At 36.9% G+C, this 18,260-nt stretch overlaps 1 protein-coding gene across 3 annotated transcripts in view; it reads left to right on the plus strand.

Moving 5' to 3' along the window:
• The first annotated feature begins 356 nt into the window (after positions 1 to 356).
• Positions 357 to 18,260, plus strand: part of LOC129277519 (argininosuccinate synthase-like) — a 39,268-nt gene continuing 21,364 nt past the window's right edge. The window contains exons 1-4 of one of the 3 annotated variants that reach the window (XM_064110518.1): positions 357 to 560; positions 4,501 to 4,609; positions 9,396 to 9,597; positions 11,174 to 11,242. In XM_064110518.1, the coding sequence (XP_063966588.1) occupies positions 9,466 to 9,597; positions 11,174 to 11,242 (201 nt within the window). In that variant the 5' untranslated portion in view covers positions 357 to 560; positions 4,501 to 4,609; positions 9,396 to 9,465. Of the gene's footprint in view, positions 624 to 4,500; positions 4,610 to 9,321; positions 9,598 to 11,173; positions 11,243 to 18,260 lie in introns of all 3 variants that reach the window. The other 2 variants (XM_064110517.1, XM_064110519.1) reach the window with 2 other exon arrangements.

Here is an 18,260-nt window from a genome sequence, read left to right on the forward strand (position 1 = left end):
AATTAAACGTGAAGTTCGGAATTAACCAGTTCGAAGTTAACCATGGCATTAGTCGGCTATTCCTATTAGTATTAGGCATTAGACAGGTCCAGATTTGTGGTAAAGTTAATGCGCTAGCCTAAGCTAGCCCTACCCTAGCACATGTCTTGCCATTAATGGCAGCTAGTTTATTAAGTGTTTAAGAATTGGATATATATATATATATATATAGATCTAAGCCTATAAGAGTAATTTGACGATGCTAATTCATTCTGAGCAACGTGAATGCTTACGATCGGCACTGGTCGAGGCCAAGTCCACGCGCATGCGTACTCTCAATCCGAAGACGCAAGTCATGAATATTCATATGTCGGTCCAGAACTCGGTGGGAAAAATAATTTCGCGGCCGGCCCAGCGATTAAAATTAACGGTGCATAGATATATATCGATGCTTGATATGTTTCAGTTGAGATTATACCGGTAGGATTGGTGGAGCAGCTTGTTGCATCATCTTCTGTTAATTTGCACGATTATCAAAGTCGAAGCTGAGATAATCTTTAATTGCGGATCACACGTGACAGGTAAAGTTGGCCAGACTTATTACCGTAGTTCTGTTACCGTATTTCCAATCTTAGCCCTATTTTGTCCATGAACATGATGAAATTGTCATTGAATGTTTCACAACTTCCTCTGGAGTCCGGGCTCGTCTTCTTCCACGTCCACCGGCGTAAGAAGCTTCGCACCTGGCCCCGCGGCCCGAAGCGAAGGCAGTGCTTGCCCATTGCGCTGCTGTATACTTGCCCTCTCATCGCCCAAGACATAGTGTGCTCATCGCCTGAGCTGAGAGGCCGGATTAGTGCAAAATTGCAATCCTGCAAGTTTGTTTGATACGTTTTCAAAAGGCTTTTTCTGAACACTAACCAAATAAAGCCTTTGGTCAACAGTGAGTTCCTTTGTTTTGCGATAGCCACCCAAAATTGAAAATAAAAATAAGGAGAAGCCTAACGTTAGCCCTAACACACTCACACAACATGCGTGGTTAGTGTACTAACCTCGCACAACACATGTGATTTCATAGTGCATTTTGACGTTTTCATTCATCACACGAATGGGAGGGACTAAACTACGCCAAGCCTTTCAATATTTGTCCACTATGTTAATCTTGATCGTATGATTTAAGTATATTTGAAAAAGGAATTATAAATTATTTATTAAAGTGTTTTTATCGCTTACCTCCAAATCTCAACCAGGATACTTCGTTCGATCCGTCCTTGGTCATCCTCATACTGCGGTGGAAATTACGCAAACAACAATCGAAATGCGAAATTTTCCTATCGAACATTCTCGATTCAAGTCGTAGGGGAGGGAGAAAGGGAATGGAGGGGGCGGGAAAGGAAAGGAGAGACAATGAAAGACAGATCAGGGGAGGGGGAAGGTAAAGGAGAGAGAGGGAAAAGGAGACCATAAAATAGAAAGAAAACAAAAGAGGGGAAGGGAGAGGGAAAGAAAAATGGAAAGAGCGAGAAAAGAGTAGGGGAGGGAGAAAGGAAATAAAAGAAGGGAAAGGAAAAGGGAAGGGAAAGAGAGAGAAGAAAAGAAGGGAGAACGAAAATGGGGAAAGGGAGAAGGAGAGGGGATGATGAAGGGGATAGGAAAATGTCAAGTTTGAAGATCTGAATATTAACACTAAAACAAAATTAGACTCCCATATTTTATTTATAAAAATACCATCTTTTTCATGATTATAAAGGTTCAACGTCCCTGTTCTAGGTCTAAACTTCACCATAAATCTACTGGCGCTTCGCGCTTGAATTCTGGAGGTCATTCCTCTTTTAAAAGTATAGGTATCTGTCGGACTTTTCAAATCCCAAATTTAAATCTTAAGCGCAAATGCCCTCGCATTATTTTTCATTTAGATACAGTCCTGTCATCAATATCAAAAACTCTAAGCGCGAGCTTCGCGCTGGCATCATTTTTGTAAGTGACATTTATGATGTTGTTCATATTTTAAAGATGTCCATTTGTTGAGGTTTAAATGTCCAAAAGTTCAGCACTCGCATAATTTGTAAGGTAAATAGGCCTACCCTTTTAATTGTTATACAAAGGCGCTTATACAACGTCCAGAATGCAGTTCGGAATATTGAAAATAACTATTGGTCCCGCTATTTCTGCCCGTGCGACAAGCATTTATCATTTTGAATCATGAGATTCACCTTTAAAATATGATGAAAAAGTATTGTTAAGACTGAATTAAGAAAAAAAGAAGCTCACGTTTCACGCTCGCATTTTGATCCATTAGCTTGTGATAATAATGGTGACTTCGTTAATATATCTTAGCGGACATGTCCACCTTTTGGTGCTTCAAGAAAAATAAACACAACACACAAATAATAATAGAAAACGAACAAGAATAGAATAGATAGTTACCTATCCCACTCATGAATTCTTATTTAACAGTCCCCAAAACGTCTTTTTTTCGTGTTAGCTTATTTCATATACATATATATATATATATATATATATATATATATATATATAGGTCTCCTCATCATGGTTATAAAAAGTGTTCAGAATGTTTTATTTTCAAGTCCTTGTATCAGAATTTTCAGCTCGGGCAGCTCTATCGCATTTTGATTACTATCCTGTTGATTTATTTACTTGAACAAAATATTTAAAATGTCCAGCTTTTAGAACAGATATCAAAAAAAGGTATTCACCTTTGATCATAGATGAGGAAGAAGAAAAAAGTGCAAAAAAATAGGAAACAAACTAACGAATTAATGTGACATAATTTTTCTTTACATTTCATCATCGCTGATGGCGCTACAATAGAAAATACCGCTTGACAGCAAAAAAAAAACAGAAAGAGGAAAATAATGCTGAGCGTCTAAAATGCAGCTAGCAGTACAAGCTGCAGAACCGTAAACAAACATCTTGTGAATAATATCGCGCGCCCTCTTTAAGCAAAAGTTTACAACCACGATGACCCTGCGGTATCTACGTGAAGATCACGAGAAAATTCTTTTTTTTTCTTAAAAACACACCAAAGAGAAGACAAGAAACGATCCATATGGTTCGGTAAGTGTCATAGCACAATTGGAAACATTATTTTAAAAGGAATGGCATAGTTATTTTAGTAAAAAGGGTGTGAAAAATTCGCGTGCACCATGTGCATATGAATCCTTCGCACGCGAGATGCATTGATCCCATGAGTGGCCCTAACAAGTAACATTAACATGATTGGAGAGTGGAAATACTTACAAAAATATGGATTTATTCCATCAAATTTTCGAGCAGGATCGAGTGTGTGTAATACTAATTCATTGTCCATAGATCTAGTGATCGAGCTGTGTGTAATTGTCCATAGATCTAGTGATTTGTAGTGAACCATATAGCCTTTGTACCTTTAATAGGTTACACTATTCACCCAACAAACACTGACTGAGCAATTAAAACTTTTTTTGTGAGTACCCCTCTGGCCACCCATGGGTACATTACCGCCTCCGTGCACAGGATAACTACTGGCACGGCACTTGCTTTAGGGTTATTTTTTTAAATTAGCAATAGACTAGAAATTTTAAATCAGATAAGCTTTGGATATGAAACTTACCAAATGATATGAAGCCAATTTCATTTCCTCTCTGTCTTTCTGGTAATTTATAATTATATCGATGATTTTTCTTGATGTCGAAGAAGGCATGGACCTGATTCGCCCGTTTTGTCTATACGCATAGAGAGGGCGCGCGATATTTAATAAACTTGCTTGTTTACGTCAGATCAGCTGTACTGCTGGTTGCGTTCTAGGCGCTCAGCATTTTTTGACAAGCAAAAAAAAAAAGTTATCAACCAAACTTTTAGGGCGGGACCACACAAATTTTAGGGGGGGTCCACCTGAATTTTTTTGGGGGCGCAGGAAACAAAATTGATAAGCAAAAAAAAAATGGTTATCAACTAAAATTTCATGGAGGGACCACCAAAAATTTTTGACAAAGCAAAAAAAAAAAATTATCAACCCAACCTTTAGGGTGGGACCACACAAATTTTAGAGGGGGGTCCACCTGAATTTTGGGGAGCGCAGGAAACAAAATTGATAAGGAAAAAAAAAAAGGTTATCAACTAAAATTTCAGGGATCGAGGGACCACCAAAATTTTTTGACAAGCAAAAAAAAAGGGTTATCAACAAAAAATTTAGGGGGTGGCACGTTCCCCTCCCACCTCAAATTTAGGGGGACACAACCACCCTTCCCCCCCCCCCCCCGCTTCCGCCGCCTATGTCTGCACCCCTGATAAACTTGCCACATCATCACACTTTCCCGACTGAACTCGTAAGACATCTTGCTCGTTCAGTCCCCTTTCATCATATATTTATTTGTTTGACTGTTCATTTATTGTATACATGCGAAGAATCTTTATTTATATGAATTGTGATTGTAAACTTATCTATGGAAGAAAATAAAATTTTATTAAAAGAAATGAGATGCAACCTGTTGATTTTTTTGTACAATTTTCTATTATGCGCAGAAGACTTGAATCGAGACTGTTCGATAGGAAAAATTCGCATTTCGATTGTTTGCATAATTTCCACCGCAGTATTAAGGATCGGACGGAGTATCTTGGCCGAGATTTGGAGGTAAGCGTTAAATTCACTTTTATAAATAATTTCTACTATATTTTTAAAATTAAATAAGTAACGGTGTATTAACCGCACCCCCCATTTTCGGATGGAAAAAAAATAAACTAAAAAAATCAAAAAAAAAAAAAAAAAATCATAAAAAAAAATTTAATCAAACTTACTTTCTATCTCTAATATGCGTATTTAAGAAAGAGTCAAGAACCAAAAAATATCGAAGAATTACTGGTAAAAAATGATGGGAAATCAGCGCTTCGTCACTTATCTGCAAGTTGCCGACATTATTGGCCACTTCCACACACACACATATGGTACCGGTGTTCATTGCAAGTACCGATACCAGCATCAACATGGGGGCTCACCCATACGAGAAGATCGTTCATATCATATTTCCTGCATCACAGCCCCACTTTTGCTTTCAGAATTCTGTCTAGCATTCAATGTTTTGACATGAATTTTAGATAAGGGAATACGGGAAGGTTCAAGATACGAGAAATTTGCGATTTTGTTCAGGTGTTTTTCTTGTCTGCTTTGAACCACTACCGGTAGTTGCTGAAAAATTACACGGGGGCGGCGGGCAAATTCGCCCCGGAAAGTCCAAAAAGAGCCCCGGAAAAGGGCTAAAAACATTCACACGAGGGCGACTGCAAAACTCATAATCGCCCCCGTCAACACTGTATATTTCACAGTGGCAAATTGTCCATAGACTGTGTACAACGAATAGACCGTCTCGGCTCAGCGAATCGGAGACCGCTGATTGGCCAATCGCGCAGATCACGTCATGACTACGTGGTCGCCAAAATAATTCCTTCGGACTGCGTGCGAAAGTATCGATAGCGATAACAATATCCGGTCACATTGTCAACGCGGGAAATGGTCTTGGTTCGTGATCGGATCGCTTCAGTATCGATCGAAAATTATCGAGACTCGGCAATTTCATGCATATTCACGCGACGCTCCGAAACCCGGAAATCAATTGACTTTGTACACGTTGCGATAGACTCTACAAACTCCAACAAACACGATGCTATATCAACGCTAATTCGTAAGATTTTGACCGAAAATCAAGAAGTAATCAAAATTCGCTTACCTGTTCGGTATCGGTGAGAAAATAGATCCTCCGAGAATACCTTTCATAATTCATATAAATTATAGGAAAGTGAAATTCTAGGTCGATTTTGGTACGAGGTGATAGAGTATTGCACACTTGTTTTGGTGGAATACTGTGTGGGGCTATGGAAGGCTTGCACTGCGCATGCTTACTATATTTTCATTCATAAATTGGCTCTCGGCAGTGGCTGGATGACGTCATGTAATAAGCAAAATATACACGCCCGCTAGCGTTGAACGCACCGCATGTACAGTACATCTTGTTAAAGCAGAGCCTGCCCTGCACTGCTGACCAGCATCCCTTCAATGTGGCACACACACACACACCCTCACACACACACACGCAAAAAAGCCGCGAAATAGCTCCAGAAATTGTAGCCCTGGAAAGTGGAAAAAGAGCCCTGGAAAATGAAAAAGTAGCCCTGGAAAATTTTTAAAGTTTCTCCAAAAAGAGCCCTGGAAAGAAAAAAAGTAATTTTTTGGTTGGTTCTCAGTACGTGTGTGGCGGTATCTTACAGACAGCAAAATAGGGAAAAAAAATGCTAGTACCGGTATACCGTATTTTCAATGGGAGCTCTGGGCGGGAATAAAGTGAATAATAATTAAAAATAAAAAGTCGGAAGGAGTGAAGATGGTGATTGAAGATTGATTTTGAGATGATGGATGATAGAGAGAAATGAAGGAAAGGCAAATGAAAGAAATTAATTGTCAAATAATACCAATATTTGTCAAACAAAATGAATTTCCACGGAAAGGTAAAGCGCCAGCTTACGTTGACGTTGCGATAAACATTACACATGCATGTCTTATTCGGCTAGCTGCACCGTGCTGTGCGATCGATTGGCGTCTGAACTTTGCCGCGATGACTAAAAAATGACAACAAAGACAGAGTCACACCATTACAAAAAGTCAGTTTCATGAAGGTAGGTGCGTTTGTTACCATGATATAACTTTGAGGGACATTTACGGCAGATACCGGTAGTCATAGTTGCTTCCCTTTTATACCCGCGGCTCATACCCCTCTAAACGGGATTGCCCCAAGTGGCTACGCTCGGCCACCCGACGCGAGTTGAAAACTGGTAGTGGTATCGGGCTGAGATTGGCTTGGCTCAGACCTGTCACCGTGTATAAACCGCACCCCCGACTTTTGATTCTGTCCCGCCGAGAAAAAGGTGCGGTTAATACACCGTTACTTACGGTAGATGATAAGATTTAGATTAATAAAGTGAATAAATTCAGAAGATTTTGGCGTGTTTTATTCTCTCACATTCGTGTGATGAATGAAAACGTCAAAATTCATTATGAAATGACATGCGTTGTGCGAGGTTAGTATATATTATAGAATGGATGGGAAAATCCCTGCAATCTGATTGGTTGAGAGCTATGCAAGAATTTTTACTGGGCTGCATGAACGATATCCCGATAATCAAAACGATATCCACTGTAAACAAGCTATCGTCCGAAAAGGTCATTGTGATGTCATCGCGCATGTACTGTTACGCTTGTTTACGTCAAAATTTTGAATTTTCGATCAAGGCAGAATGAATCAAATAAAGGATGCAAAATGATCTGTAAGTACAAATACGTTACCGTAATTGTCATAGGGATTAAAACTGCCTGCATACTCGTTAGTTGAGAAGTCCAGACATACGATCTAACGTTTATAGATCTACTGCCCTGGGCTGGCTGTGCACAGCCAAATCTCCACTGCGGGCCCAGGCAGCCGTAGGCACTGGCCACCGGCGCGGCCCGGGCATACACACACAGCTATTGGAGGTCTGAGGCTGCCTCATAGTCATAGATCTAGTCAATGCAAAGCTGTATCTGGCATTTTGGGTATAATGATGCCTTTGTGCCAACATATTATCAAGTTAGGCATACATATTTATGTTTTCCAGGGTTATCAAAGGGTCTGCATTACATTTTGGAATTTTCATGCATCCGGTAAAAAATCATGCGTCCAGTAAAAAAAATCATGCGTCCAGTAAATATTTTCATGCGTCCAGTAAATTGAATTTACTGGACGCATGAAATTATCATGCATCCGGTAAATCATTAATTTTTGTGGTTTATTCAATAAAATTTTTCCATTCTATAAAACAGATGATGCATGGGTTTCTTTCGTGGGTCAGTGGAACTGTGTGCACGCGGTAACTTTGGCATTATGGTCTAAACCCACTCGGCTGCGCCTCGTGGGTTAAACCATGCCAAAGTTACCTTGTGCACACAGTTCCTACTGACCCACTCTAACCCATGCATCATTTGTATATAACTAACCTCGCATGCTTGTGTGAGTGCCCTCTGGCTTGGAACCATCTCCCACCTGACACAGTGAACAGCACATCACTAGAGGTGTTCAAGTCGAAGATCGAAAAGAGCTACCTACGATACGACTAGATATCACCGCGCCCTCTCTCACCCGCTGCATTCATACCAATTGGTCCAGCAGTGTACAGATCCAGATCTAGACTGGTTTATTTAGTCAGTGAAGGGTCTGAAAGCCTACATGTAGACTAGTCGAAGTATCGGCTTATGATAGCTAGAAAACCCCTTCCGTTATCGCTAGCAGTAGCAGTGGCGTACATTTAACTATGGGGGTGGGGGCATGTGCCCCCCCCCCCCCCAATCGGCTGGCAAAAAAAAAACGGAGGAAGAGGAGAAAAAGGGATATGGTTTGGATCTCTGGTAGGAGCTTTTGCATCATGATTTCCTTTCGGAACACAGTCTGCAGGTCTCTATGCTAATGAGCAAGATTTATAAATCCTCTCGTGGCTGAATTCATATTCTGCAAAATCTTGTGAATTGTGAGACTTTCTTTCTCAGAGTAAAATTGATTATTTTTGTACCATAGGATGAGTAAATGTTACTCTTTTATATTAATAATTTCTTTTGAATAAAATATTTTGATAAATATTAAAGTGAATTTTAGGCCTGAAAAGATGCCTCAATGGAATTTTCTTCCTCTGTTTTCTCTTGCAAAACTTTTTGTTTCGGGCACAAATACTATAAATGAATCCAGACATGTGACCTGAAAGAATTATTTTTCTTCTTTATAAAGATACCAAAAACATTAAATTTTGGTCGATATTTAAAGCCGCAATGGCCGAATAAAAAGAGGTGTTTTCATCCGCACCAAGCTCATTAACAATGCAAAAACCCTCTAGTCATGAATATCACTTGGATGAAATGAATCTACTTTTTGTGGACCTGCCGACTGACTGACTGAACAATGTGTGCTGCCTTTATTCAGTTTGCAAAATTTGGTTGTTTGATGATCAGTCATGTGCAGCGACATGGATCCGTATTTCCATCTAATTTACCACCTTTTAGGGGTATATTCCACTATTTTGTTATAGAAAAACCTACATGCATAAAAGATCAACTTTTGTAAAGCCTACAGGTATTTATACAATTTATGGTAATATTTCAAGATATCTTGATAAAATTCTACACTTACATGTAAGTGACTTCAAACAGTTAATATTAGTAAATCGAGACATACACATACTCCTAACATATTTAGTGTCAAATTTGAAATAGATACTTGCAATCTGGATTATGGATGGTTTCTTTTTCTGGGCTGCACTGTTCATATGGTTCAGGTTTATTTTACAAAAAAGAATAAATTTTATCAACAAATTGACCATCTATTAATTTCCCCCTCTTCTCTTTGCAGATCAAGATCTACTTTATAGTTGAAGCTTTCTAAATCAAATTGAAGGATCCATTGTCAACCCCTCTATACGATGGCTGAATCTCCAAGTAAACGAGCAAGGAATGGAGGCAATAAGGTTGTGTTAGCTTACAGCGGTGGATTAGATACGTCTTGCATCCTCGTCTGGCTCATTGAACAGGGATATGATGTTGTGGCTTATACAGTGAGTATCTTAAGATATCCTAATACAGGGGGATCTCTCCTGGACATTTTGTAAGCCCCCCCCCCCCCCTAAGTGCAAGGCAGCCATTGCTCCCTGGTTTGGGGCTTCATTTTGATAAATTGGTACACATTTGCTTTTTTGATGCATAAGATTTACATGGTATAATTGAGTCAAAATTATTTAAATATTATTACTTATTATTATTATTTGTACTGCGCTTTTCCCATTAGGCCCAAAGCGCTTACAATGAATGAATTAAATGTAATATTTAAAAAACTACAAAGTACGAAAGAGATGAGTTTTTAATGACTGATTGAAAATTGCAAATGTTGGAGACTGTCTAATTATTAGTGGCAGGTCGTTCCAGGATTTTGAAGCCGACACCGTAAAAGTTCTGTCACCAGCTAATGTACGAGTTAATGAATATGTGAGGCGAAGGTGATCACTGGCCGACCTAAGTGCTCTAGTTGGTGTATACAGATTCAAGCAGTTACTTAAATACTGTGGAGCCTGTTTATTCAGTGTTTTGTAGACAATCAAGAGTAATTTGAACGTAATTCTCTGTTTAAAAGGAAGCCAGTGAAGAGAATTAAAGAGTGGTTGGGAAGGATGATCTCGGGAAACCTGTAAAATTAATCGTGCTGCCCAATTTTGTAGTCGTTGAATACGGATTAATTGATTAGAGGGAATTGTAGAAAGGAGCTCATTGCAATAATCGATACCAGACAGAACCAATGAACGAACAGCATTGTGACAGGCAGACTGGTCAATGAACCTTCTGATTCTTGAAATGTTCCTTAAATAAAAAGTGACTGTGCCACAGATATGAGAGATATGGTACGACATTGACATGCGGGAATCAAATATGACACTAAGGTTTCATATTTTTTCTGATGGTCTAATGAGTGTACCATCAACATCTAGTTGAACATTTGGAAGATTGCGCAAGTTATAAGTAGAGGCCGCAACAAAAATTCATTTTTTTTATCATTTAGTTTTAGCTTATTCACTATCATCCACTGTCTTATATCTGATTTAGATTTTTTTGAGGGATCATGCAAATGACTAGTTAAAATCATAGAATGGGTGATGTGTGTGCCAGATTTTGTTGTGAATGCACAGTCTATGTTAATTTTTTTTTTTTTTCGGGGGGGGGGGGGTTGAATCCAGCCATGAGATATCCTAGTGGATTATCTATCCAAGGATAATGTGATTCATATTGTTGCAACCAAACCTTGTTTGAATTAAATGAGGGTGCTAGTGCCTCAATAATTAAATGAATTGTATTCTATTCCAGAGCAAAATACTTCCTCCTTTTTTCAATCATGAGACTTTGTAGACACATCAATTGGTCTTTGAGTGAAGATGGCAAGACACATTTTTTTTTAAATTGTCACATACTTGTGTTGCCATAGTAACAAGTATATTATGCAAATAAATCAGGGGAGAATGTTATATACCTCGTCATGATTGGGTTGGGTGTTATAAAAGCACATTCATTGATAAAAGTACTTTCAAAATCAGATTTTAGCCCCTTTTACAGTGTATATGATATTCTTGTTTGTCTTTTGTACAGGCTGATGTTGGGCAGGGAGATGATTATGAAGCCATCCGAGAAAAAGCATTGAAATGTGGAGCTATTGATGTAAGTTGATTTATTTTATACATTCCATCTTTGACCCTAGTCTTCAGGCACAGACCCTTGGTTTTCGCACAAAAGAAAATACAAGAAAGTATAAAAACGAAAAATCTTTATGTTAAAGATAGGGCATACAAGAATGACAGTAGTAATGTACATTTATAATCAGATACCCTGTGGGTATTATGATGGTTTTATTTCATTTGTCAATATTGGATCAGCATTCACGTAATCTATTGACTTTATGATTTTACTTGGATTGAGAAAGGAAAATGTAAAAGAAGATCAGTAATCTGCTTGCTTTGATGTCAAATTGAGGAGTGCACTTATAGATTTCAGCAAACAAATTGATTTAAACTGAAGATACCAGTGTGTGTGGTGAATAGCAATGAGATAATTAAATCTTCTGCCTCAACCTTTTGGCAAGATAAGAGAGAGATATGAATTCTGGGATTGAATTTTAATTTGATTTCCAGGGAAGAACATCTGCAGTTAGGTCAGCATAAAATACAATTTTGCCTAAGGCGTCCCTTGTTTTACATGTATTTTCCTTTTGAAATGAGCAGAAATTTCAAGAGATAAGCTTTAAAGGTGTATCATTATCATCTACATGTATCTAGGATCTAATATGCTCTGATTTAGTTTCAGCAAGCCAAATGTGAAATAATGAATAATGATGTTGATTCTTGATTGAAAGTTTGAATATTTTTTATGCTTTTTGTTTTAAGCCTGCCTGTTATTAAGCCTTGGTAGAGACAAAGTGAATTACCTGTATGCTCAAGTATTTTGTGACATTTTGACCTTTGTACATGTTTAAAAGAATTTGTTGATCCTTTTTTATTTCTTTTCATCCATTGAAACTTCTGGCAATTTTAATTTCACAGTTGGTTGAGTTTTTTTGTGCCCTCTCAGTAATGTGTTACTTTTTTTCTTATAAAGGCTTCTTGAACATATTACAAATCTGCTCTTTGCGTATGAGGATACTCTATTCCCGCCTTGAGAAAAAAGAAAAGAATGTAATTTGAATTTTAATATCTTCAGGATCCCATATTATTTTCCCCTCACACTCAAATGTTCAAGAAGAATAAGTCTGCATCATGTTTCAATGAATCTAAAATTAACTTTTCATATGTACATCCCCATTCTAAAACAAATATGTTTTTAGTGATTTTGACAGGAAAAACTAAAAAGGGGAATAAATCAACATGTATTTGGATGTTTGAATAGAAGAGGTGATATTGAAAAAAGATTATTTATCATTAATATTTTGAGAAAATTTGCTCAGACTCTTGAAGAGAGTCTTTATTGAATCACCTTATCCTTTTTTACACATAATGGTACAAATCGTCCAATAGCATTTCAGATTAAGCAAAATAGATGTTTAAAAAAAAAAACAGATTGATGATCGATGCAGATTGGTAGAGAGATTGTGGCGGAGATTATCATCCCTTGAAATCTGAGAAGAGCTAATCTTGCTGATTGCTTCTTTGTGTTTTGGGGTCTGGATTATTTATGTCTGTGGATTGTATACAGTTCTCATTACCAGTATAGCAGGAGTCTGGGTCATAAAGGCAAGCTGCTTGCTTTATGAATGATTGAAGAAATGTTCTTGTATTAAACAAGATACCTGACATTTTGTTTTTAACTAAACGGCAATATGATACCCTAATCAAATTTTACAAATTAATAAACTTGCATTCGAATGCTACTGAAAAACATATAGGTCTTCTCCATGTATGTACGTAAAATTGAAAAAGAAAATGAAACAAGACACTCCCTATTCCTTTTGTATATATGTCTTGAAATTTCAAAGAACAACATAGTTGTGTTGGTTTTACTCTAAAGAAGCTCTCCAATGAATCACAAATGTTAAAATGACAATGACTTTGATAAAATACTGTAGGAAGGGAATGTGCATTTTATCCCATAGATGCACAGGTTTGATAAATGCATGTACTACTTACTAGCAAGTATCTGGATGACCATCAAGGTCTTGCTGACATCATTCACTGTCGTCATGGTAACCACTATACCATCATCCACCCTCTTTCTCCAATTTCCTCCTGAAGATTTACTGTCTGTAGGTTTATTGATTAGAAGCACTCCTGTATGTTTACTCTCTAAGCTAGCAGATGGTTAAGATTTGAAGCTAATGACTGTTGTTGATCAGGAGTGAGATTGGACTCCAGTCCAGTGTTCTACATGTAGCTCTGTTTGATATTAAAGGGGAGGTTCACCCTGACAAAAAGTTTATAGCAAAATTAGCAGAAATAATAATAAAAATATTGCCGAAGGTTTGAGAAAAATCCATCGAAGAAAAAAAATTATTAGAATTTTAATTAGTTGATTTTCAACATCATATACATATGTATGTGAGCAGCTTTCCTACGTAAAAAAGGAAATGTCATTTTTCAGAAAATTGAAAATCGTTTTACTCTACCTTCAGTATAACAATAGTAAAATAATTTCACACCCGTTCCTAAAAAGAAAACATAAAATAAGTCATCACAAACCATCAAAAATTTAAATTTATTCATTTTACATTACATAACATATGGGGCAGCTGCTTGTTTATGATGTCACAAATCCAATTGTGGAGGCACGATAGCTCAGTCGGTAGAGCGGGGGACTCGTATTTCGGTGACCCGGGTTCGATTCCCACTTGGTGCGCTAGTGCCCTTTGGTAAGGCATTAATCCTCGGTACCAGGTCCTTCGGAGAGGACCTTAAGCCGTCGGTCCTCTGGTTGCTTGCTTACAAGCATTCATGCTTTCTTAGCAATCAGGTAAAAAATCACCACCAATTTATAATATCTTTCTTAATCTTTAATACATGTATTTTCCTCAAACCTTCACCAATATTTGTTATTTTTTCTGCTATTTTTACAATAAACTTTTTGTCAGGGTGAACTTCATCTTTAAACAAATAGAGAAAACCAGACAAGCATTATGTAAAGGCACTTCTGTAGCTAGCAGGTGGTAAGATGAAGCTAATGACTGTTGATCAGGAGTTTTGCTACTCCATATTGTGTTCAAAACTTTTGTTAAAGGGGAATCCAGCCTTGGCCATAAAATGTTGTGTTGGGAAGGAGAAAAATAAATTAAACAGAATGGTGAAAGTTTGAAAGAAATCGGATAAGCAAAAAGAAAGTTATAGCTGCTTTAAAATTGAGATCACTAATACTATGTAGATTTCAAATTGGCAACTGGGTAAGTAAATTATGACAAGGGGCAAGGACAACTTTTCCATAGGCCATGTACTTTATTATCAGGGATTTGTGGTTTTCTCTTAAGTACCCATATCCCTGGGGGAGTAATCTAAATATAGCCCAGGTAGTTTATTGTTTTATGTCCTCATGAAAGAAAAATATAATTTGAAATAAAACTTTTGGGGAAAATGACATTTTAGCCATAATATGTATTGGAGTACATGGAAGAGTAGTCCTTGCCTTACATCACTATGACATCCCATATGTGGCCAATTTGAAGTCTCCATGGGTATAGTGATTACCAATATTTACAACTTTAAAAAAATCATAACTTTCTTGTTGTATGTCCAATATTGTTCAAACTTTCACCTATCAACTTGTCTGATTTTTCTTTTCCTTATAAAAACAAGTTTTTATTTGGGTTGGATTCCCCTTTAAGGGCAGTCTACCCCCAATAAGTTGATTTAAACAAATAGAAAAAAATCAGATAAGTATAGCAATGAAAATATCATGAACATTTGATGTAAAACAAGAAATTTATGATATTTTTTTTAGTTTTGCTTATTTTTACAAAATATCAAATATATTACAGGGAATAATTTTACTTGTCAGTATACGTAGTAAGGGAAAAGCTTTCATCTGGGAACAATCCTTTGTATTATTCCTGATTTCTTTTATTTTAATGATAAAAAGAATAAATACCCAAATCATTGTTATTATGCAACTAAGTGTGAAAATGGCTGCTTTCATTGACTCCTTATTTGCAATTTTGCATATTAACCATGATAATATGACTGTTTTGTGAAATGATTAAACTTAAAACTATTAAAGCTAAAAGCCGTGTAACTTTCCCATTATGCATGCACTTGTTATTAAATTTCCCTTTTCTTTTTTCAATGACTATTAAAAAGAAATAGGCTATGCATTTGACTACTAATGAAGCAAAGGTATCAAAGTGCAGGTGAAACAGATAACAACTGTTCTACAGCAGTTTTGAATACCATCACAGGACATGAAACATAGTGGTCCATGTTTAACGCATGCTAAAAACATGTGTTTCTTTTAAGAGCAACTTGGAAGTGTACTGTATGAACGCCAAGGCAAGGGGGGCATGTGCCCTGGATGCCACTTTCATGGGGGCGCAAATAGAGAAAAGGGAAAAAAATGAAGAGAAAAGGCAAAGGAATAAAGGCGCAGAAAAGGAATACAACTGAAGGAGATTATTTAATACCCCCATCCTATGCTATTAGCTTGGTTTGGTATTGCAGTTTCCAACACGCATAGAAAATCAATTTTGCATATTCATGCCAACTTTTGATTAGTAATAGTTTATTCTCTTCATGAATTACAACAAATATTCCTTTTTCAAATGCAAATACATGTATCATAACTTTTCATCTCTAGCTCTGCAGGTTTGCATTTTTTGATACGTTTACTCTTCATTAATGTTTAAAAACAATCATTAAGATATCCCTTTTTAGGTGAGGATACACAAATAAAATTAGCCCACGCTTCGCACTCGCATTACGCCGATGAGATGCGTGTCTTCTTCATGAATTCCTAGAAGTAGTCCTTAAAATTTCCCCCTTTCAGATACATGTACATGTAAGTATAACTTTCAGCTCACCCCTTGTGCTTGCTTTAAGATATGCATCTTGGGATTACTTTACTTCTCCTTTAAACTGTCCCAATTTCAGGTCTAAATACATGTATATTAATAATTTTCAGCTCGCACTTTGCACATATGCATAATGATTACAAAAAATGCTCGAAATATTCAGTCGTAAGATCTTAATATTGAAAAAAATAAGGCTCACACTTCGCCCATGTATTAGGTAAATTTATGTAATGAGATACCCATCATCTCTATAAATTTTAAATGTTCCCTTTTCAGGTATGAATATCATTTCCATTTGTGAAGCAATTTAAAGAAGAATTGTGCAATTGCTTTTTTGAATATAAAATAAAAGAAAAAGTAAGTAAATGATTTCATCAGCTCTTGTACATTGCCCCATCCTCATTTCCCAGTGCCTGAATATGACTTGCAAATGTACACTCTAGGTCTGCTTCCAATCGATTACAAATGGAAAGGATTTGAGCGGAATTCACACCAATTAGTCATGAATGGATGTAATCTAAAACCTTTCTACAATCCTGATTTGGAGAGAATAGTAAATAGCTTGATGTGATTGTACTTTTCCCCAATGGGTTTTTTATGGGTCAAAAGGGGTATTTCACACAGGCCAGAACATGGAGAATACAAAAATGAAACCAAAGTTGTATAAAGGAAACCACAAAATACATTGTATGAAAACAAAAATGAAATGGGATGTATGTGAAAATAAGGATATTACAAGTGACCCCAAATTATGAAAATGGATTTGAAACCAAATTACCAAGTATATAATATATGGAAAATTGATAAGAAAAATAATGAAAAATGAAAGCTCGCGGATTATCTTGCGTCGCGTTTACATGCTGCCCCAGCTCGCGGATCAGAATCAACTCACAGGGCAAAACACAGATCCGTGGATAGAATTTACATTAATAAAACGCGTGCTAATTGCTGGTGCAGACTCAAAGACACAAAGAAAAAATTCTGTGTCTACTATTTTGGCGGAGCAAAATTGTCGTGTCTGCACCAAGAGCCGGTGCAAGTTAATCGCGTTTACACGCATAAAAAAGGCGAGTCTGCGCCGGCTCTCGGGTCTGCACCGCGAGCCAATGCAGCATGTAAACACGATAAATAAAATCGCAGTACCAAATGAAAAAAAAATATTCTATTGATTAATTCCACAGGTTGGTGGACATGAGCTTAAAAATTCAAATTCAATATTTTCTTGAATTTTTTAATACTTTAAGTCCTTCATACATGATAGTTTCAGGAACAAAAAATATAAAGTTTATTTTCATATCTATACTTTGGAAAAAAATGGTCAAAAGTTGTGTCTTCCATTCTGTACCAAAATACAAGAAAAATAGTGAAAAATGAAATATGCCTTATTACCATTTTGTTATTGCAACAACATACCACTTTATATATTTCTGAAGTTTAGAAGAGTCAAATTACCTAAAATACACAACAGCTTTTCAAGTAGATTTGTAGTACTCATTCAAAAATGAATATTGCAACCTGGTCAGGTGATGTAACGCGAGTAACCGAAAAAACTGACTTTGTTTTCTGAGAGAAAAATTCTTCACAGTTAATTGGTGGGATTTTAAATTCTCTTCCTTCAAACAATCTTTGACACAGTGATGTCTATCAAAATCATTAAAAAGTACAATTTTTTATAAAAATGATGAAGAAAAACTGTAACGTGAGTAACTTTGTAACGTGAGTAACCATCATGTAATGTGAGTAACCAGTAAAAATGATGCAGTTAGGTAACATTTTCTGTGGGATGTCAAGTTTTAAGTCTCATGGTGAGTTGTGAAGTTATTTTTGATTAATTAAAAGCAAAATGAGGGTACACCTCTTTGATGTGACTCTTTGTTCATCAAAATATCAGTGGTCATACAATCACACACAAAATTGAATATTAGTAGAAGTATTCACAATGCGAGAGTGCATTAGTAAGACTTGGTTTCGATTAACCAAACTTTAAAGAGTGTTCAAACAACACATTGAATGTCCTTACCTGTAACCCTATCTAGGCCGGGGTATTTTGGGAGTTAATATGGCCCGGGGGGGGGGGGGGGGGTGGGTGGGGCCTCCTAGGCCCCCTTGAGATCTCGGCCATTGGCTGCACGATCACGCCGAAAATTTGCACGCAGGTTGTCTTGGACATAATCTACAATACTAAACAGTCATTTATTT

Source organism: Lytechinus pictus, chromosome 15, assembly GCF_037042905.1.
Source record: "Lytechinus pictus isolate F3 Inbred chromosome 15, Lp3.0, whole genome shotgun sequence".
Taxonomy (NCBI): domain Eukaryota; kingdom Metazoa; phylum Echinodermata; class Echinoidea; order Temnopleuroida; family Toxopneustidae; genus Lytechinus; species Lytechinus pictus.